We start from the raw sequence: 24,357 nt of genomic DNA, 5'->3' as shown, positions 1-24,357 counted from the left end.
TTTAGATTTTTTAGTGTCAGAAAATAATTCAAACATAATTTAAAATTCTATCTTTAAATTTGTAGGCTTGATCTTTAATCTTGGTTTATTAGATCTGCGGTGTCTCGCGCCGTTCTATAAACTGAAAATAAATTACATTGCACAACAAAGTTTATGCTTCTTGAACACTGTTGGGTGTTCCTTATAGATTTTTTTGGCTGCTGATCACGAAAATCACATCCAGATTTTCCTATCACGTACCGTTTCATCGAAATCTTCAGTTTCACCAGGACATTGCTACAATGGATAAACGATATCAGGGCAACTGGAATCCGTCAATGCTTGCTGACTACTGTTGGACGTTGCAACGTGATACACCGGACAATGAATACAAACAAAACTCAGGAGCAAAACACTTTTAATTATGTTGAACTTAATAGCATATTAGAAACATAAACGCAATTAAATACGTTATTGCCGGTAAACAGTTAACTGTCTATTTCTCAGAGTTCCAACGTGATGAAGCAAAACCAAAACTATATTTGTGCATACCCACCAGGTACCTGTCACAATCAGCAAAAACTTTTCAGGAAGCAAAACTTTTCAAAAAAATTGTTGTGCAATGTTATTTTATTAACAGGTCTCCTAGAAGTAGAGATTATATGGCGTAATTTTTTTTTATGAGTACCAATGAGTATTTTGTGATCATCATATTTAATTTCTACCACTTTGATAAGCTATATCTGTAACCAAACTGTTATATATTTGAATTTAGCTCATTAGTACTAGCGAGTCTCGTTCGCTAATCTAAAGCAAAGTGTGGTTTTGACAACATTACAATAATAATCACGTTTTACCCTTACGAAATATTAAAAGTTTTAACCGCTAATAAAAGAATGTAATTTTAAGCATTTTATAAAAATAATAAATTTATGTTTTAAGATGAGCGTAGAGTAATATATTAATTGTTGAAAATTTCTCCATTAAATTTTGTTACACGTATAGCATTGATGGGATAGTTGAAAAATGTTTTTATAAATTCCCATAATAGTTTTAAATGTAAAGTTTTGAGACAGCTTGACTGAACAATGATAAAAAATATAAATGTAAGAGATTTTGACAATAATTTGTTATCATTTGGTTCTTCGTTATTAAATTTTACTTCCAAATATAATTCATTTTTTTATCTGGTTCTGATAAAGAATAATCAGGAATTAAGTACATCTGATCCATGTTAGTGATAAATAATATTATTTTATTCATAATATTTCACAATTCATGTTTTTTAATCTGAGGTTCAGGAAGATAACCATAACTGTTATTTCTTGTGATAATTATCTTGGTACTGTATTATATAAAATTGTTCTGATCATAATATAGAATTACATTAACATGTTATCGTATTTATAGGATATTTACTTGTTTTAATAAATTTGATGAAATTAATGTTAATTTCAGCTCAAAGCTGTATATGGCAATTTGTGGTATTTATTCAAGGATTTAACCACAAACTTCACAGTTATAAGTTTTCACTCTTAATGCAGAGCCACAGAGAGACGCAAATTAATGTATGAAATATAACATTATTACTCGATATCTCTACTAATAAATTATGCTGTTAAAATTTATATACATCGTGCGCTTAAAAATTTTTCCTTATTCAGGATTAACAAAAATTGAAAAAAAAACGTGTTCGACTGAACTGTATAAATATTATACGAAACGGCTCAGAGACCGAATCCTTGGTTAACCTGTTAAGAATGTTTTATGTTTATATTATACAGGGTCAGCCCATTCATTAGTCTGCATGATCTCGGAAGTTTAATTATTATACTGAAAACCTCAGAAATCTGTATAGAGTTTTATGATTTATTGAAAATAATAAGTTATCTTTACACTTACGCGTAACATTGACAATTCTACAAATCAGTGGAAAAAGAATGATATTCCCATTTTCACACCTGTCCTTAATTAGAGATATGATTCGATAATGGTGGTGAACCTCTAGTAAAACCCTCTTATTAGTGCTTATAGCAAAATAAATTCTTAATCTGTTAACAGTAGATATCGTGAAAGAAACCTTGCGTGTTGTCAGTGCTCAGCTGTTCACTCATTTGACATAAGATTTGGTTTTGTTTATATGTTTGTTTCGATTTTTCGCGCAAAACTACACGAAGGGTACCTGCGCTAGTCGTCCCTAATTTAGCAGTGTAAGACTAGAGAGAATGCAACTAGTCAGCACCACCCACCGCCAACTTTTGGGCTACTCTTTTACCAACGAATAGTGGAATTGACCGTTACATTATATCTCACCCATGGCTGAAAGGGCGAGATGTTTAGTGTGACGGGGATTCGAACCCTCGATCCTCAGATTATGAATCAAGTGCCTGACTAGAATTTAGTATTTTACGGGAAATTTTGCACTGACATCCACTTATTTAGTGCTAATAGCTAAATATTAGTAGCAAATACCCCAAATAAATATTTAATGCGTCAACAAATATGATATAATTCTAGTGTTCAACTGGTAAATCAAACTACCTTCTTCTTTATTTGAATAAGGCATGAATTTCGAAAAGTTTACTATTTTTACGTATCTTAACGGCCAAACATGTTATTTTTATTCTTCTTTGCCTCGTAGATCAAACTAAATGTTTATACTCTAAATCAAAAATTAAAAAAACTATAGAGAAAAACAACTGATTTTGCCATTTCTATATTATACATAGTGCTCAACTAACATCTTCGTGATAGAAGAAAGATTACTGTGAGAGAAAACTCAATAAGAGGTGATAACTGAGATACAAGAGAAGAAAGGCTTCGATCGGCGAATTCGTCATGAACACTGTAGAACAGTTGAGTAGAACCACGTGATATACAGCCCGTAGTACAGATGTTCGTCTGCAGCTATAGCTTGTGTAGTGTATGCTTGTGAAGTTTAAAGTGAAAATAAGATATGGCTTCCGCTTTCAGCACAATAATATCCTTTCAGTTTGGTGTTATGTGTGTTCTTTTTAGCTTTGCAAGCAACCTACCTTCAGTAGTAAATCTAGGTAAGTGAAGCGTTTCATTTTTCAAAACTTTGAAGCACGGAAACAAATTAAGTAAGTCTTCGCAAATCCGTCACGTAAATATATAAAATACTATGAAAAAACTATTTGATTCTGCAAAATAATCTATGATGCATTTCTAATTTATTATATTTGTAGCTCTACATATGGAAGAAAAGACTTTGACGTGGTATTTTTCCAAAGTTTAAATCGTAGAAATATTTGTTTGCAATAACTGTTAATTTGATTCGATCTAACCCCCCAGTGGCTCAGCGGTATGTCTGCGGACGTACAACGTTAAACACCGGGTTTCGATACCCGTGATGGGCAGAGCACAGATAGCCCATTGTGTAGCTTAATTCAAAACAACAACAACCTTATTTCGATCTTGAAACAACAATTTTTTTATTTGTTTTTATTCCCATTATCTCATCTTCATAAAGTAAATATTTCTCATGTTTCAAAAACCCAGACTGACATTAAATATAGCGTAATTTTTCAGCATTAACAAAAGTTTTTGTTTTATGTATGAAAAAGGAGAATTCCACTTAAATAATGATTTTCTACGTAAGGCAAAGGTAGGATAATGAAAAACCCCGCAGTTCGTACTTGATAATGGTGTATGAAAAATACACATGAAATAGTATTTCAAAAAGAGATAGAAATTGCAACATAAGTAATTTTTCGTATAAAAACAGAGCTTAATAACAAGTATAATCTGGTATAACATCGTCAACGCTGAAGATATTAAGTTATAATATATCAATGTATATCAATGTAGACTTAGCATTGTTTTCATGCACTTTACTTAATGCTATCATATCTTATTTTATAGTACGGCCAAGAGTGACCCAAAAGTTAGCGTGTACTTTATTAGCATCTCGTTGCAACAAGAACGACACAAGAAAAATGTGCTCCCCACTTTGATTTGTGCGTAAGGTACACTAGCTCAAGATGGAGGCCGCAAATGCTTAGAATTAGATGCCTCTTTTTGTCTACCATTTCAAAATTTAGGATGTTATATAGTGTAGCTTTGCCAAATGTCCGAAAGAAACATTGTATAACAATATGTAACACAAATTTTGTTCCTGGATAGTATGTGTTATTCTTAATTGCTTATGTTGTAAAAGTACAGAAAATGGTCATTATTCCCTTCAAACTTTTTGTGATCTGGATAATGGAATTTAGAAATTAACCTATTTTCTATGTAAAAACGGGCAAATTTGAACATTTTCATTTACATAAGGTCTGAATAAAACAACATATGATTCAAGATAGTATGTATTTATACTAAAGTTACACAAAAATGTTTAGAAGTGAGTAGTTTTTCGGGATTTGCGATTGTAATATAAATCACTTTCACGTATCAGCCCCCAAATATAGTCTCCCATCATGTTTTCGTTACACGCTCATTGGTAGCGGCGTTCAAAGTCCAGTATATCTTGGTGGAAGTGCTCGCCTTGTTTCTCTGAGTGTGCCCCAATGTTCTCCTTGAATTTATCAAGATGAGCGTCAAGGATATAGATTTTCAGGAACATCCTGCAGTCCATTTTGCCGTAGTTCTTCACTAGAGCCTCAACCAGTTCCACATAATTTTCGGCCTTGTGATTGCCCAAGAAGCCCCAAATTACTGCGACAAAGATGCCCTAAGCTTCTTTTCCTTCCTACTTAGCTTCTTGGGAAATTCTGTGCACTCCAGGATCTTCTTTATTTGTAGCCTAACGAAGACACCAGTTTTGACCTTTGCCTCGAAAATACTTAAAGGCTGCAGACTACTTATCAAGAGCTGTGACAAATTGTTTCATAAGACCCAATTTTATATGCAACGGTTGGCACAACACTTTCTGGAGGTCCACTAGTGACTCACATTTGACATTGTGTCTCCCCGCAGAGAACTCGGTCCGTTGTGACCAGTGCTTCCTGTTGTAGTGCACTGCGGTGTCCCTGCTGTCCCAAAGGCAAATATAACAGGGAAACTTGGTAAAGCCTCCTTGGAGACCCATCAGGAATGCCATCATTTTGAAGTTTCCAATAACCTCCCAGCTATACTCATCATACTTCAAGGATTCTAGCAAGGTCTTGACGCTATTGTATTTTTCTTTGAGGTGCACTGAATTTTAAAAGGTCTAAAATTTGTATAATATAAAGTCTTACTATTCAATCAAGCAAAAATTGTTTGTCTTACCTTCTAGAGTTTGTGTGTAGTGTTCGCTGGTAAAATGAGGTACCCAGGGTTTGTATTGATCCCTAACAGGCATGCTGAAATATGCTTTGTAGGCTTCACACATAATAGCTGTTGCTGTCACAGAGTACTGTTTTGCTCTTGTCTTGATAAATTGGCCACATACATAGCAGAATACGTTTGGAGAATGCTTGCAGCTTCTTGATGCCATCTCTGATAAAATCAGATAGGTCTATGTGTTCACTTAGCCAGCTAGAGCTAAACTGAAGTGGTGAGCCCCTGTATATGTATTACTATGGAAACATTCTAAAAGGTTCTTAAATTCTCGTAGGTTCAAGAACTTTCTAGAACATTCCGGGTAGATTCAAGGAATGTTCTGGGAACTGAGTAAATTTCAAAATTTCATTACCCAGGTCACAAAAGCAAAGTTTGAAGAAAAAAATAGGTCTTTTACATTTACTTTAGGCATAAGCATTTGGGAAATAACACTTTCTGCCCAGGAACAAAAAGGTAATTATTGTGTTACGTAGCGTAATAAGTTCTTGTATTTGATGAACTATTCGAACTTATTCTTTTTACTTCATTTGAACATAGCTTAAAATATAAAGGTACTAAGACTAGCATTTGTCAAAAATACAAAAATAAACTATGTTGGCCTTAGTAATGGACCTTTAAATTCCTCATCACCAGAAGTTTTACGCATCATAGAAGTGGTTATTATAGAAACAGTCTTAAACTTTTTAAATAGAAATAAGATTTAATATTATAATTAATGTACAAACAGCAAGTCACATGAAAATCACAGCTAGTATAGAGTCTCAGTAGTCAAACTGTATTAGAACTATATCTTGACCTTGTTTGTTGCTATGCAAATAGTGTAATACCATTAAAACTTGATCACTTTTGGAAAGGGTATATAACAGCCCCTTGTGACGAAACACATTCAAACACCCAATTAACGAAAAGGTCTCCAGATTTGGAATTTCAAATTTCATAGACGGAGTCAGTCCTTACGCTTAATTACATCGAAAAACAAAGAGTTAACGTGAGGAATCTCGAAACACACGAGAATCCTTGAACTCGTAGGTTTCTAACAAAAGTACCCAAAAAAGTAGTCAACAGAAATCTGAGGCTGGAAACGAGTCCAATAGCATAAGCTTTTATTCACTAAAATGAGGATTCCAGTCATATCTCCTTGTTAACAGTCGCCTAAATTAAGTAGATGGAAAATGAAACAGAGATTTTCGTACTGCTCTTTACGAAGAAATATTGCTTCCGTTTTACGAGAAGTTGTCTTGTAGAATTAGTTCTGTTGAAATTAATGTTTTAAATTCGTTGTGTTCGTACACTACACTAATTATGATTACTCATCTCAGAAGAGAGGTATGCTTTGAACATGAAAGCCTTACGACAAAGTATTTTGAAATGAAACTATGTTTCAAAATGCATAGTCATCAGATAGAACACGACTGACCAAACATGGTGATACGGTCAGTTAGGGTGTGGTAATACAGCATACTCACCCCTTGTATCCATCATTACTATAGATTTTGAGTTACAATATTTTTTAAAACTCAAACAATTTGTTTTTATTAAAAACTCATTGTCAAGGTTATTTATAAATCATATTTAAATGTAAAACAATAACCCCCAGCTTCAACTATCATTACAGCCTACAAGTTGATAGTTTCTTCTAATTAAATGGAAAAGTAAACAACAATAGACGTAGACCTCAAATTAGATAATTTAAAACTAATATCTAAGGTTGAAGTATTCTCAGGTTTAATGGGTTTTACTTAGAGTAATCAATTAGGAACCACAAAATGGTAAGAGACTCATCCGAGAATGTTTTACATTACAAAATGTTGATTAAAAACATTGATTGAGTTCAAATTAAAGAAATAATCTCGCAAACAGTGAAAATTATTCTACACAGTTTATTTCATACTGAGAAAACATGGCATAATATATTAAAAATATTTATAGCATTATTCTCAGCATAAAGTTGTTATCCACGTGATTTGCGGTCACTCTCAGTATACAGTTGGGATGAAATATTCCTGGGGCTTATTCTGACTTTTCGGTTTAACAGATCACTGAAGATATCTATAAGGTATTTATTAGAAAAAAAACTGCATCAAATTATCAAAGTAACAAAATAAAGTAAGCCTCTTAACATCACGTACAAAAATAATAAAATAGACAAGAAAAAATCAGAAATAGTTTACAAAACGCCAGACGTAAAACTCTTTACATAAGATTAAATAGAAATACTATTAAACAAAAAGCCATATCTTTAACAATGTTAATTGAAATGCAAAACAACGCCTTTCAACAGTAAAAATTTACTTACCTCTCTTTAGGTCATTTAGTGAGTTGGGCAAATATAAACAAGATATTGCATGTGGGTTATCATAAGTTGAATTATAATTATAATTTGGATGGGAATAATCTTAACAGTGTCGTGAAAGAAAAGGAACTTGGTGTAATGGTTGAGTAGTCTCTTTAGCCTTTTTAAGCAGCGTGTTGTTGCTAGTGGTAAAGCAAATAGGAGTTTAGGTTGTATGCACGAAAATACTGAATATTCATTTTTAGACTCCTTGCGTCAGGAAAGACATTAAAGTGTTGAAAAGAGTTCAAAGGAATGTTAGTAAAAGATACTTGGGTTGGAGAGGATGTGATATGAGAAGAACGTAAGATCCTTAAAGTTGTTTCTCTTGGAGAAAAAAAAGAAGAGTCAGAGAGAATCTGATTGAAGTATTTAAGGTTATAAAAGGAATTGACAAAGTTGATGCGTCAACATCTTTCATACTGAACAGAGAATTATTGAACTATGGGACATAAATGTAGATTTAGAAATATAGAAGCGGCCTTTAACTAACAGAGTTTATTTTTCAAATGGGGTGGTTGTCCTATGGAATGGTTGCCTTCGGATGTTGTGAAGCAGTAAATGTGAGTGAGTTTAAAAAAGCTTGGTAGATATATGAATGATAAGGGCTGACTTTAATTTTTAAATAGTTTTAGTTTGTGAGCACGCATGCGCGTGCGTATCGTTTTAATGAGGCATGATAGCAAAAAATCAGATGGATAAGAATTGGTTCCTTATATTACAAAGAGAAAGTACATAGAGATAGACACTCAAGTGCTTGTGTTAGCGGTATGTACCTGAGAGTTATTACTTATCCACGTGCTTGGGCGCATGCGTATTTTTTTTAATGAGGCAAGCTAATGAAATATCACATAGAACGAATAAAGATTCTAGCGACCTGAAATTCTACAGACACATTAAGTGAACACAAAACACTCTAAGATTTTCATTCCGCGTCCCATTCAGTTCATAAACATGGTGTAAAAAATGTTAACTTTCTCTAATTGTTAGTCTTTCACTGAGTGACGTCAAGTTATTGTTTCTACTTCTACCAAATACTTTTCAATCGACCTTCATTCCTTTTCTGCGACTTGTAAATTGGTAGGGTTATAGTTTGGTTCGATGCGCCTGTACAACTGTTTTCATTTTTCGATTTAGATGTTTTAAATTATTTCAAGGAATCAAAGGTCAGACAATCAAAAGACGTATATTTTAGGCTACAGTACGGTCATACTTGTAGCTATTAAGATGAAAAACTGACATTTATATAAACTTTCATGCGCCTAACATATAATTTTGGGGGTTTCGGTCGATTATCTAGCCGTGTTGTGACCAATTTACAAGGCATTTGGTAAAAATATACTTTTTTACAGCTGTCAAACAATGGTGTTGATAATTTTGGATTTGTTCATTTCTTTGTTAAATGCTTCTTTAAATGTTGGACAATCTTGTGATATTTTAATATTTAGGTCCGGAGTATACTGAGTCCCATCAAATCTAGGAGATCAATGGGTTTCAGATAACGATCTTTAAGATACCTTTCTAATCTTCTTTCCCTGCAGATTTCTCCAAGCCCGTCCCCTTGGCTGTGGTTTCGCTAGATAGTGGATAGGGACAGTGGGAATCTTGTTAATACATTCATGCGTGTCACTAATTAGGTGACGAGACATTTGGCCACCTTAAAAGTGTCATAGTTATTACACAACTTTTGCTTAGCACGTGAAGCCACTCTAACACCTCTATTTTGTATTATTTGTTAAAGAAGTTAAAATAAGACTTTGTCTTATATTCAGTTGGAATGAATTTTATAACAGATATATAACCTGAAATTCTGGATTGTAGTTCGATTAGCTCTGAAGTAAGCAGCTAGTTGGCATCTTAATCAGACGTTTTAAAAGGACAACGAAAATAATAAGTCAATTAGATGTAAACACCAGTAAACCATTGTGTTTTCTATCTGTTTCCTGTATTTTCCATACTGTTAATAATTTAGTAACATTAAAAAACCACTATTGTTTGTACACTAAATGCGAGTTTTCTCTCTTTTAACGAGGATAAGTAACCGTCCTGAAAAAATCCGACGAACTGATCAGTGTCTCAGTTAACTATATAGTTCGGTGTAAAAGCTCCCGTGCAGTATGAAAATGTACACGTTTTGCTAGCTTAAATCTTATATAATCACAAGTTATTTTTAAAAAATCGTAAGATTCTCTAGTCAATATTTTTTGTCTTTTTTTCTTGAAAACATATTAATTAACTCTATACCAAATGTAGACATTAGCCTAGTACTCGTTCGACTATGACATGTTTAGGCTGCCCTGCTTTAGCAATCGAAGAATTTGCTCGTCTGATCTTCATCAGAAAATTTCCTGATGTTCATAATATATGAATAAACTTTATTTCTAATTTCTCTGTCAAACGATTTGAGTGTCGACGAACAGAAAAAGATGATGCTAACGTGTAAATTAAGCATCACATTTCATCAGTCTGTAATTCACTGCATGCTCGAGACGAATCGATTTAATAAGTTAACTCTGATAAAACGTCAAATATACTCATTCTGAACTAAAGGTTAATTTGGTACGTAGACAGATATTGTGTATTTGATGGAGACTTTTTTTTAACTCAACGAAAGAGGATAAGGTAAACATGAAATGAAATTAGACAAAAGAACTTGAAAATCAAAAATTGTGCAGACTCTTAATTAGTCGGTTTTCTGTGATATTTTTTTCCACTTTAAGGTATATATCTACGAACATTTGAAAATATTATGCACAAGACAATAGTTACCGTATGTCTTGATGTTAAACTACGAAACAGAATAGAAAGGGTATAACTTGATGAAAATGTTCGGCCGTATTTGTGAATGATTGCTTCCATGAAAAAAATAAACAAATAAATAAATATATGTAGATGAATTTTGACAGTGCAGACGGAACTTTTGAACATTCATATACTCCATGTATACTGATTGAGTAAAACTTACGATGAGATTGTACTTGAACTAAAAATACAAGATTGGTTTTCGTAAAAATTGCGACAGGAGGCATTTATTTTTTATAATCTTATCTTTTATTCTTTAGCTTAAGATTAGGAATAGAATTATCAAATAAAAAGTCTGTTTATTCTAACCTGCCAACGTTTTAATCCTAAAACATTATATTGAATGACATTCTGATACTAACAGTCTTGAACTACTTTTTACTTATATTTCTGCCGCTAGGTGACAATATTTTTTAATATTTAACTCATGCGTTTTTTGTTATTGTTGTTTTTTTTCTGTAAATCGAGTGTAAAAACCCAATATGTTTAGCTGTAGATCCTTTGTAAAGAAGATGAACCAATTTTGTTTCGAAACGTGAAGTATTTTCCCTAAATAAAACTATTATATTTATAAATCGTTGTGTCAATTTCGCTTCAGATGGGAAGAAATGTCCAAAGATTTAGCTAAAAATTGACATACAGTTGTTCACTGCTCTGCCAGCAAGGCTGTATCGTGTAAGTGAAAATATCTATTGTGTCAAGTTAGACAGAAGGGCAAACTGAATTGGTGCCTTCCTTGAGAGCTTAAACGTTTACTAACGAGGTGTGATATCGATACGTTGTAATCTTTGACCAGTATTAGGAAAGATAAAATAGAGCCAGCACTCACATAAGAAACAAACAAACATAAAAACTTACCCATAATCAACCCCATAATTTGTGTTCATAAATGTCGTTGTATAGGTCTTTTCCATTATATATTTAAAAGAAAAACGAAAGAGACTCAACATTGTATGATGGTATTAAACACGTAATATTGATATTATGTTAATCTTCTCGATAAAGCCAAAGTTCTTCTACAATATTTCTGATATGTAAAAGTTTATAATTATTGGGTAAATTATATTCTATAGATGTTATACAACTTTTATTGCATAATGATTTTTCTTCTTTTTTATTTGGCTTCAGTTGAAGTGAAACCTTTCAAGATTTGGTTAAATCATTCTTACGTTGCCATATTCAACTCTGGCAGCGTTTCCTACAAAAAAAAATGTTGTGATATCCCTTCACTATTCAGATCGATATATTCACACAACTCTTTACTGATGATGTAATTATTTTGAAATATCTATATTTGAGGCATATTTGGTGTTGAGATATGTGTAATTTCCTTTTTTGTTTGTTTGTTTCAATCTAAAGCCATATTGGGTTATCTGTGGTGTCCACCGCGGGGAATCAAACCGTTGTCCAATAACTTAATATCTTCGAGTTGGATATGAGTTTAATAACGTCATGTTTTAGTAACATTAAGATCGCTGTAATAATCCAACTCTTTCTATTCTAGAGATCGAACCTGAAACCTGACGTACACCATCTTCAGGTGCAATAATAATTTGAATTTAACAGCTTAACAGTCACCTAAAGTATTCATACTGAAAAAAATTACTTCATATTCTTTAGTAGCTTAATTGTTTATGAAGATACGTTTGGTGTTATTAAATATATGATGAATGACTTTTCAGTATCTCTAAACTTTAACTGCCTCATAGTTTTACAAGGTTATTTTATACTACAGTAAAAACTATATATCTACTCACATTAGATTAAATTTGTGTTTTCAACAGATTTTTCTCCATAAAATCGATACGTTTACATTGTATATTATGAAAAATACTAAAAAATGTGAGATTTATGTAATTCGGTTTCTTCACAATTAGCTTTATTGGAAAGATACGTAATATAAAGAACAGAATTATAATCAAATCTACAAATTTAACGAACGTTTAGTGCATACTTCATCAATTAATTTAGGTTTACAAATTATTAATTTTTTTAAGAATTATTTTCTGTAACTAAATGTTGAATCTATCTTTATGAAGTTTCGCACAAATCTACACAAGAATTACTTGCGCTATCCGTCTCTAATTTAGCAGCATGACGCTTGAGGAAAGGTAGAGAGTCATCACTCCCTCCCTCTTACGCTGTTCTTTTATTCACAAATAGCGTGATTAATCATCACATTATAGTACCCCCACTTTTGAAAGGGCAAGAATGTTTGGTAAAATGGGGAATCAAACCCGCGACCCTGAGATTACCAGTCAACTACCCTAACCACCTAGCCATGCTGGGCCTGAGGTTTAGAGAAATTCGTTAAATATATAAAATATAAAGATGGAAACAAGTAGAATATCCTACGTTTTCTGTAAACTTCGTTAATGTATCGTACTTTAAGGTGAGACAAGGTTTCATAGGTCTGCTTATGAAACGGAGTTTCGACATAATATTTATTATACAGTAATTCTATGATCTCTCAATATTGTAGTCCTGAGAAACAAAAAATACTAAACGTAAGATGCATTCAAGCTAGAAGTATTAATTTTTAACAACACAAAATGTAAACTTAACACAAATCTATTCTTAACACAAATGGACATTTGACTTTACTAGAGAATGAAAGCTAATTAGGTAATCTCAAGTTCCAAACTGTATCATTATAAAAACCGTATTTCACACTGCTTATTTGAGACCGTTTTTTCAATGTGAATCTCCTGAAATTTTATTCCAAACTGAACAGTTCCCACAGTAGCTACTTTAATCTTTATCGACAGACTTGCACAAATAGAAAAAATGCCTTTCTAATTTCATACACTATAGGTGTCCATACAATTTATTTTCCATGAGAAGATAAAAAATTCCACTGTAGATGAATGACTTAACACAAATAGGCAGCTGAAATTGAAGGAATTTAATTACATTTTTCAAGAAAAGTGGAGTAAAAACAACGAGTTTAAAAATTTCAAAATCTGTATATTAATAAAGGCAGGCAAAAATCATGTAGTATATTTACATGTAGTAAATGCTCATAGATTTATACACAGGATTTTTTCAGTTTGCTTCTTGACATAAAACTTTAACTAAACCATTGAATATCCTGATGAAATATATAATATATTTTAAAATAAGATGTATTATCTTACACACACACACACATATATATATATGTATAAGATAAATAATCATTTATTTCTAAGACAATTAATACTATATATTGTGATAATAATCAATAAATTTGTACTGAACGAATATCTATTACAAAGAAAAGACTATGGCATATCATATATATTTCCGCCGTCTTCATGTTTACTTCATAAGAAATTCCGTTAAGCACGTTTCATGAGATTTCTGAAAACACAACACAGCCTTTGTTCTGATACTATCGTAATTAACATAACTTTTGGTGTATTGCCTAAAGCTTCATTTTTTATGCTTAACGCCGAAAGAACGATTCATTGATGCAGTTATGGTTTGGACATTAGTCATTCACAGCGAAGTTGTGGTATATAAGCATATCACATGTTCTCTATCTCCTTGTATTTAATAAAGGAATATTTCAAAATTTGCCATTTGTGCAGGATCCTGCATTACCGCATAACACTCTGGGCAAGAAATTCATTAAGTTACAATTCCTCTAGGTACCTATTGTTCTGTGTCGTTCACTTAGAGTAGTACCTTTGGCCTTCACAAGGTAGAAATAGCTGTTAGGCCATCTATAGCGTTTAAAATTACTGAATTATATTTTTCTTTGAAAGTCAAATATTTTTTGAAGTTTTTCACGTGACTTCTTTGAAATGACTATTTATATGGGTAACGCTTGTCACTCTTGGTAAGATACATTTATTCAGTCTAAACCATGACCTCAACAGAATTAGTCTAGTATGCGACTTCAAGTGAGTAGGTCAATTTACAACATTATGGTGTGATTTCGAATTTAGCTCTTTAAAGAAGACAACTGTTCTTCGTAACATATGAGATACGCCTACACTTTTTAATTTATTAAACATTACCTTTAATGATTGTTGACTTGCATTCTGTCTCTATTTTTCATAATCTCGGTAGCTAGAGAACTCAGAAGTATTTTGCAGTAAACAGTATCTCTAATATCTTGTTATTCTACGGACCTCCTTTCTCACTTTTAAAGAAATATATATACTATATGAAAAAACATACAGTCTTAGAAATATTTGAATTAAATGCTAGTTATCTGTGAACTGAAACTACATTTATCGTATTGTAATGGTTTCAACAAAACAGCTCAGTAAAGAAAGTATTGTTTAAGAGTAGAAACAACATGTTTATCGTAATGTGATAGATCAATTAATTACAATAACTTAAAAAGTAAATAGCGTCTAGTAATTAAAACTATATGTACTGTATCATGATGGACCATAATTTATCAGTAGACAAAACATAGTCATTGCTTACTAACTGAGATGACTTGTACCATATCCTGGTTTATCCACAATAACAACGTAAACAAATAAATATTATCCTTTAACTTTGTTCATGTTCGAGCAAAACCACATTGAGTTATTTGTTGTGTCTACCGCGGGAAACCAAACCCCAGATACTAGAGCTATAAGTTTGTTTGTTTTTGAATTTCGCGCAAAGATATTCGAGAGTATCTGCGCTAGTCGTCCCTAATTTAACGGTGTAAGACTAGAGGGAAGGCAGCTAGTCATCACCACTCACCGTCAACTTTTAGGCTACTCTTTTATCAACGAATAGTGGGATTGCTGTCACACTATTAATGCCCCCACACCTGAAAGGGCGAGTATATTTGGTGCGATGGGAATCTGAACCTGCGACCCTCAGATTAGGAGTCGACCTCCTTAACTACCTGACCGTGACGGGCCAGCGCTATCTTTAAGTCCCTAGACTTACCACTATCTAGTAAACTATGCAGGAACTTAAATTATACATACCATACAGGTTTTGAATTTTTTATGGACTGCGTCTGTTTGGAATGTAGAATACATGATACTTGGGTCTATATATCACTTATGTTTATTTGTTTATTTTAAGTGTAAAAGCTACACAATGAGCTATTATTCTTAGTTATCGAACTTCAAGTTGTATAGTTATAAGATTATGGGGTTGAGACAAGATGTATCCAAAATCACAAAGTACATTTTAATCTTCTCTGCTCTAAAATTCTTTAAAATATATCACAAGTTGATCCACCATAATATCGTAAAAACCTAATTATTACCTAGCAACTATAAGTACGTATACTACATCATGGGGAAAGAAAGACAATGACAAAGCGACAAAAACTGGAACTAATGATTACAGTCGACCACCATAAACAATTTATGTATAAGGTACTATGGTTACAGTCGACCACCAACAACAATTTATTTATAAGGTACTAACGATTATAGGCGACCACTTACAGCAATTTATTTATAAAAGTAACTATTATTTGATTAATCAATCTACAAGTACATCTTACGTAGAATCAGAACAAAAGTCAGTAACTATTGTCTAATAGCTGAAAACTACATATATACCAAGTCATTGTTTATAAGTTTCAAAAGACATAAGGATGTAATTAATATATACCAAATAAAACTATTCATACAGTGAGAAGTATGTGAGATTAATAGAGCATGCAATAGTTAAGCTGCAAAACAGTTATTTATTACAGTGCTTCTGAGCTTCTGTGTAGCTTTATTCTTAATTTCAAAGAAACAAGGTTGAGGAGCACTCATAAATTATACTAAACATAAATGGAAAATCTAGTGTAATATTCAGGTTATCTGTTGTTACTGAATTTTTCAGGTTTAGGAAAATGACACCGCTCATAAGTAACTCTGTATAATGAGAAACCGAAAAAAATGAGACTAAGCTTTATATAACGTTGAAGTGTATATTATATGTATGGTGTTCTGACATGCTTTTTGCTCACAAAATCGACCCTCTATGAATATAGAAATTTCAGGAATATTCACACTGGTGCTACTAATTTATTCATGTTATCTACTATGCTTACAAATAACAAATACTAATGTCATATCTTACAAGTCAGAACGATAAATTTGAAATAATTATTGTCGAAAACCTAAAAATAATTACAACTTGTTTTATTTAATCAACAGTGGCAGCGTAAAAATGTGAGTATTTTGTAGCATAACTACTCATAACTGTCTCAGAAAGGTGACGTAAAGATGTAACAGTATACCGAAACTATATATTCAGAATAGACAGTGATTTTAATATATAATTTATGTTTAGGAATTCATTTATAATTATATTACACTAATCAATCATTGATATTTTGTTCATAAACATGTTCTCAGGATTTATAAATTGATGTTTAGTGAAAGAACTAATAATGATGGTTCTAGTAGTTTTAACCAAGATTTGTAACAGTTATTGTATCAGAGTCTAAGATCATGTAAAAAGATTAAACCTGTGGCACGTAAGTTAAAAAAAAGAAAATATATATTTGTTTTAACAGTTTAGTAAAGAAATAAAGCATTTCAATAAAACAATTTTATGCGGTAAGTAGTAGTTCCACTAATTTATTTTCATGTTGATTTTAATAATTGGTTAGACCAGTTTACCTCTTAGTAACGTTAAAATCATCTCACTTTATTTCAGGTGGAATGTTGAACGATGACGACAAAGAAGTTGAAAACGCATTTCAACATAGTGTAGATGAAATTAATACAGATAGTAATATTCTTCCCACGAAACAGCTGTGTATGAGACTCAGCAAACTCAAGCCTCAGGATACGTTTCACACTTTACAAGCAGGTATATAATAGGCTGAATAAAGTATTAAAACTTAAACAATGACTTTTGTAAGATTCGAGAAAAATGAATAGTTTGATGTATTGTGTGGTAATCTGTTTCCCGCACATGTATGAAATAGATATTGTACAAGTGCAATATATGTTTAATAAAATATATTAGAAAGTAACACTTGGAACACTAAAAAGTAAGGAAACAAAAAAGGAATGGGCGGAATGATAATATGAGGACACAATTAATCACCTGTTTTATTCTTATTCTTTCTCACGTTGACTCGAAATATTCATCATGAGAAATTGTAAAAAAACCAAAAAACACTGATATCGCATAACAAAATAATCTACACTGCATTTCTGTTCCATATATGATTTATTTATTTCGTTCCAACCGTTCTGTTTCAGATAATTGCACATTACGTGGCTGTATAGTTAGGTTTTCTAAATTATTCACATAAACTTATTTAAGGACTAAATACTTTTATAAATTAGTATACACAGTTGAATACGTAATATCAAAATAATTTTAACTACACAAATCAGAAAGTCATGTAACAACCACAACTGATGTAAAGTTGCGATAGAATAAAATATGGTGCAGTTACATGTAGATGTTGTTGTAGCAGTTTGGGGCACCAAGATTGTTCAGAAAAAACACCTGCCACAAGTCGTACATCAACTGCGTTAAGAAAAATTTGACGTCTTGTAACAAGTGAGAATCTACTGATACAAAGATTAGTGGTAAATACGTCCACGTGTCTCAGAAGAAATGAAGAAAGATCTGTGTCTGAAAACGAGGTTAACTGGATTGGGTTCCCAAAACGTAGACTTCCAATCAAGTTGTCCATTCAATCGTCTCATAAATCAAACAGTTGGAAATTTCATATTATTCCAAATAAATGCACGCCAGTTAAACAGTCTGAAATCTGCCGTCTTTGTACAATGGATAGATAATGTAAAAAAAACGCAAGGAAATGTGGCGCGCAATGGACATAATAGATATTGTAGCTTTTTTCAATGGAAGATACGCAGCAGGACTATTGCCAAGAGCTACATTTGTGAGGTATAATAAGTCTGGACGCAGCGTAATGAAATGTAACGATGTGTAGAAGTTCCACAATCGTTTCGGTATAACGTATCCATCATTCTGTATATATATACTTTTATTAGAAATTGTTTACTTAAATTTGTTCTTAAGACGTTTTAAAAAATAAAAACCTTTTAGTTATGATATAGTATTAATATAAAACTCTTTCAACTAAATTAGTTTTTTTAGTGAATAACTAAAATGTTTCTCTTCTTACACCTTGTTTGTATATTTTGTTTTCATAAGCAGTGTTTTTATATATTTCATCGCATTTACAAGTTACTTAACCATAAATATATGTAACACGAACTTAATGTAATTGAGACATCAGCTATGAATCCCTTTTAATGCAAACAACCACATCGTTACCAAAATTACATTATAAAAAAAATGCATCAGCTTACACTCTCCAGTTAATGAACTTTCCTATTTACCTTTCCTTAAGAGAGAAACTAGTGCATCTGTTTTAATATCCTTTTTTATAAAGCGCATATACAAGTTTCCTGGTTTGTTTAACTTTAAGGTAAAGCTAAGTTATTACGGTTATCTGCTGCTTTCCAAATTTTAATTTTCGATCAGAGGAAGAAATCAACCAGCAAGCAACACATACCGCAAACTCGTGAGCCAGTTTTTATCAAGAAATAGTAAGTTTTATCGTTACTTTATAACAACCAGAAGGAAAATAATCGACAAGCAATACCGTCCGCAAACTTGTGGGCTACTTTTGATCTAAGAATAGTGTGTTTTATCGTAACATTATAACACCTTTAAAAACAAACGTTTATAAATAACTGCATAGATGCATTGTTCAAAGAAATATACGATATTTTCAGTTTTTTAACCTTTCTCTTTTTATGCAAAGAACTCTTGAAGCCAACTTTCACAATCTTAACGTTATTTATTTACAAATTAAAGCAATTGAACTTTAAAATCTTACACAATAAATAAGTAATTATTATAAATGATAGTGTCATATATGTAGAATATTTTATGACAACTCTCTATAAAATATATTTATTTTACACAAGTGTCGTTATTTTTTTACGTTATTTTCAGTGCTACCATCTTCTTTCTAAGTTTTTGTTTTGCTACAAACATTACAAAGCTGTTTAAATCATCAAAACCTACACTATCAGCGCTGGATCATGCACATTCACTAATTTTTGTTTCCTTAACCGAACAATTATTCACAAAATAACCCTTAAAGCTACACAGTACACACCCATGTTTCAAATGTTTTTAATATCCAGTAAAAATACATATTTAAAAAAAAATTGAATTTTTTCTATGACGTCAATAACAAGGCATTAAAAATCGTAATAAAAATAATCACAATGAATGTTTTTAATATGATAAAATCACAAACTAAGTGTTATTCTTTGATATTTCATACTTATGGTGAAATTTCTTTCTACAGCATGTCAACAGCTGAGTTCTGGAATAATTGGTTTTATTGGTCCAACAACTCTGCCACCTTTATCCCTTATCCAGTCAGTTTCGTCATCCTTACAAATACCTCTTGTCCGGTTGCAGTGGGATTACAGGGTTGTCCATAGTAATTTTTCTTTGAATTTATACCCCAATTCAGAGATCCTGAGTAAAGCATTTCGAGATATACTGGATACAAGAGGTTGGCTGTCTTATACTATAGTATACGAAAGCAATGAAGGTTAGAACCTGACAACTATTACTCGTAATTAATCCAACAAGGTTTCTCTATTTCAAATAGTAAAACTGATGATGTCGACTAAAATATATTACAATTTTTGCCATTAGTAAAACTTCCATTTAACTTACATCATGTCATACCGTTAATACAAAAACAAATATAAAAATCACATTGTATGCAGGCAGACTATGTATGAACTGATAATTTATAAATATTTAAAAAGTGTTTGGAATTTTATGCTGTCAGTACTGTTTGCTATCTGTTACGAAAATACTCTGCATCCTTCAAAACCAGATCTCAAGAAAACAGAAGTCATTTATTTTTTAATAAAGATTCACGATACGTAATTCTTCAAAATAAATTTCTCTACTTGTTTACAAAGATATTTTATAGAGAGTACCTATAAGAGTTAGAGTAGTAAATTCTGTCCCTCATATACGGTTTAATTTCTTATCTTTAAAGCAAAGAAGATATTTGATTTTCTACCATCATTTAACTTTTTCAAACGTGTTTTAAGCTTTATTTGCGAAATTCACTGTCGAAAACCTACAAAACAAGAAAGCAAAATCTTCTTATAAACCGAGAACATAGAACGTTCAAACGCTTTTGAGTAACAAATAAGTCTAAATGAGGAATATTCAGACAAAATATGAAATATTTGTTTATCAAGATGCCAATTTTAATAATATAGCGTTATATCCATTATATTCTGATGCACTAACTATTTCTCGGAAACTCCAAGCATATGATTATTAGTGGTATTTTCTTGCAGATTAATAATCACGTAGTTACGTTTAATAAATAATGTTCACTCTCGGTATAGTTTGGTACAGAAATAATTAAAGGAAAACGTCAGTTTATAATGTCTTTTCAATAACATTTATTATTAACTTTCAGTTTATAATGACTCATGTTTGTTATTTTTTTAGCACTTATTAAGCTCAAAAAACTCTTAGAGAGAGACAGAACTAAATCAGTTAAGATATCAGTTCGTCAACTGAAACAAGGAATGAGTTACAAACAGCTTGCGAAAGATATAGGCAAAGAAGGAGAAATAAACATAGTTCTGGATATTTCTACCTGGAAAATAAAAGATTTTTTTAAACAGGTTTGTAAAATGTTGAACTCATTTTTTTACATAAATAATATACTTTAGTATTGCTTATATGCTATTTAAATTGTAGGTTTGCATTTTCTGCATTTAGTACGGACTATTATTTTACATATATATGTATATATGTGTATACTATATATTATATGTATAACTTTCAGAATATTAGCATTTCTTTCCTCTTTATGTTTGTTTGAATATTACACAAAGCTACACGTGGGCTATCTGCGCTAACCGTCCCCAAACCCAAGATACTAGAGCTAGAAATTTGCTTGTTTTTGAATTTTGCGCAAAGATATTCGAGAGTATCTGCGCTAGTCGTCTCTAATTTAACGGTGTAAGACTAGAGGGAAGGCAGCTAGTCATCATCATCACCCACCAACAATTCTCACGCTACACTTTTATCAACGAAGAGTGGGATTCAACGGGACTTTATAACGCCCCAACAGCTAAAAGGACTAGAATGATTGGTATAAAGGGAATTTGAACCCACTACCCTTCAGATTGCGAGTCGAGCGCCCTAACCACCTGACCATGCGGGGCCTTAGGTATAGTGACGAAAGATTTAGTTAATATTAGTGATTGGATGAACAATATACCAAGCTAAATATGGTTTTTGTTGATTGTTCTAGCCTGGCATAGCCAGGTGGTTAGGGCATTCGACTCATAATTCGAGGGTTTGTTTTTAAGAGATTCTTTCCTCGACACAATTTTGATTGAATTTTTTATTATTATTATTTTATTTTCGTAAGTTTTATTTCTTTCTACCTCTAACTATAGATTTTTAATGTGTTAGTTGGGAAATTTTTATTCGTAAATGTTGTTACGGTTTATTATTTTATTTATTCTTCATTTAAAGAGACTCTTCGTTCTATATGTTACTGTAGGAACGTTTCTATTACTCTTTAGTGAAGATTGTATTTTTTACTTCGGTATTATTTTGTTTGGTTGTTTAGAATTTAGCACAAAGCTGCACAATGAGCTATCTGTGCTCTGACCAGAACGGGTATCGGAACCCGATTTTTAGTGTGTAAGTCCACAGATATACCACTGTGCCACTGGGAGGCTAGTATTATTTTAATTGTATTTTTTATTACATTGAATTGGGGTTGATAAATGGTCCTGTATGGCCAGGTGGGTTAAGACGTTCGACTCAAAATCTGAGGTGCGCGGGTTCGACACCCTGTTGCACCAGAACATGCTCGCTCATTTAACCGTTGGGGCGTTATGATGTAACAATCAATCCCACGAGTAGCCCACGAGTTGGCGGTGGGTGGTGATGACTAGCTGACTTCCCTCTAGTCTTACACTGGTAAATGAAGTACAGAAAGCTCTCATATAGCTTTGCAAGAAATTCCAAAACAAACAAACAAATAAATGTCTGATAATTTTCAGTCATATTTTAGTGTGTTTTTAATAACCTCAAGACTCAAGAAACAGTTTTCTGTTTTTGAAAATATTTTATAATGAGCACTTTGTAACGATTCAACGATTTAAATAGTTGACTAACAGTTGTTTTTTAACAATTTACATGCTTTAAATTAGTTACGAGGCTTATTAGTTACGATAAGAGAATTTTTTAGAAACTATATTAGAAAATAAATTATGATAAGAAAATTATTTCTAATTTTGAACTATATTTTTGGGCCCGGCATAGCCAAGCGTGTTAAGGCGTGCGACTTGCAATTTGAGGGTCGCGGGTTCGCATCCCCATCCCGCCAAACATGCTCGCCCTTTCAGCCGTGGGGGCGTTATAATGTGATGGTCAATCCCACTATGCGTTGGTAAAAGAGTAGCCCAAGAGTTGGCGGTGAACGGTGAGGACTAGCTGCCTTACACTACTAACTTACGGACGGCTAGCACAGATAGCTCTCGAGTAGCTTTGTGCGAAATTCTAAAAACAAACTACATTTTTATTTAATATATCCGATAATAAAGTCTCCTAATTTTAGTTAGTTATTTTGGATATGATTCAATAATAATTTAATTATGATGATTTAATACTGAAATAAAATTCAAATTTTAATCAATTAACGATCAGGACATTCATCATCTTGAAGCTGAAGAAAGGCCGATCTCAGTTTTAAATTTCTTAAAATAATATTGTAAGACCATATCGTGAACATCCAAGGGATGGAATAGTTCTTTTCCTAACCTAATTATATTGTACCCTAATTGTAGCAGTATTTATTACATATATAAAATAACATTTCTGAACCAGTTGAAGATCATATGTAAAATCATTGTAAGGTTTATGCCTAACATAAATATAGATAAAACGACTGTGATAACAGAATATTATAAAAATCAGTTTTTCTATTATTCGTATCAGATGTTTGACCCATTATAAAACAAACAAATACTGTAACCAGGTTGTATTTCTCGGGTTATTACTTTAAAATATTTTTATTTTTAGAAACATTTAATATCTTTAGCATTTGTAACATTAGAAGCTGCGGTTCGATCTTCGCAGACATGGCAGTGCAGATAGATCATTATGTGGCTCTGTGCTTTCCAACAACCGGTCTATTATGAGTAGATTTAATAATATTGATTAATTTTTTTATCTGTTTCTTCTTTTTTTCCTTGCTATGTTTTAGGCACAAGATATTGGAATGATGACCGAATACCATAATTATCTAGTAACATCACTGGTATGTTTAACATATTTCTGTTAAAAATATAAGCCGTTTTTCTATTGCCTTAGAGCTATGTATAATAAAATTGATTCAATACATTAATCAAAATTTATAACAACTTTGAGAATAACACGTTGAGAATAATATGCTGTTCTATAACATAGGAAATTTTATTATATTTTTTCATATGATGTACAACTGATATGTAAATTATAAACAGTCAAAAACAAGTAATTTATGATTCACCAGTTAACTTTATGCTACAACGAGTTTTCAAACTAATTTGACGCCATCAAGTGAATAGCACTTTAGGTAGCAACCAGAAACATAAAACGATGGGTAATCAAAAGACCCTAACCGATGAATATTTATTTATTATTCACTTGTTAAGACTAATTTTGGCAACTATCTTAATTGAGTGTTTGTTTTTTATTTTGCTATATATTTTCTATGTTATCATTTTGGCATGCGTCTGGCATGGCCAGGTGGGTTAAGGCGTTCGACTCATAAGCCGAAGGTCACACGTTCGAATCCCAATCACACCAAACATTTTCGCTCTTTCAGCCGTGGGGGCGTTATTATGTGACGGTTAATCCCATTATTCGTTGGTAAAAGAGTAGCCCAAGAGTTGGCGGTGGGTGGTGATGACTAGCTGCCTTCCCTCTAACCTCACATTGCTAAATTAGGGACGGCTAGC

General features: G+C 32.1%; 1 protein-coding gene across 1 annotated transcript in view; it reads left to right on the top strand.

Moving 5' to 3' along the window:
* The first annotated feature begins 2,897 nt into the window (after positions 1-2,897).
* The window catches only part of LOC143250632 (glutamate receptor ionotropic, kainate 1-like), a 57,471-nt gene continuing 36,011 nt past the window's right edge, over positions 2,898-24,357 (top strand). Inside the window, exons 1-5 of the mRNA XM_076501492.1 lie at positions 2,898-3,032; positions 17,006-17,161; positions 19,659-19,910; positions 20,840-21,018; positions 23,622-23,675. Of these exons, the coding sequence (XP_076357607.1) occupies positions 2,936-3,032; positions 17,006-17,161; positions 19,659-19,910; positions 20,840-21,018; positions 23,622-23,675 (738 nt within the window). The 5' untranslated portion in view covers positions 2,898-2,935. The remainder of the gene's footprint in view (positions 3,033-17,005; positions 17,162-19,658; positions 19,911-20,839; positions 21,019-23,621; positions 23,676-24,357) is intronic.

The sequence above is a fragment of the Tachypleus tridentatus genome, chromosome 5 (genome assembly GCF_004210375.1).
Source record: "Tachypleus tridentatus isolate NWPU-2018 chromosome 5, ASM421037v1, whole genome shotgun sequence".
Lineage (NCBI taxonomy): Eukaryota > Metazoa > Arthropoda > Merostomata > Xiphosura > Limulidae > Tachypleus > Tachypleus tridentatus.
This window is presented reverse-complemented; position numbering and strand designations above follow the sequence as displayed.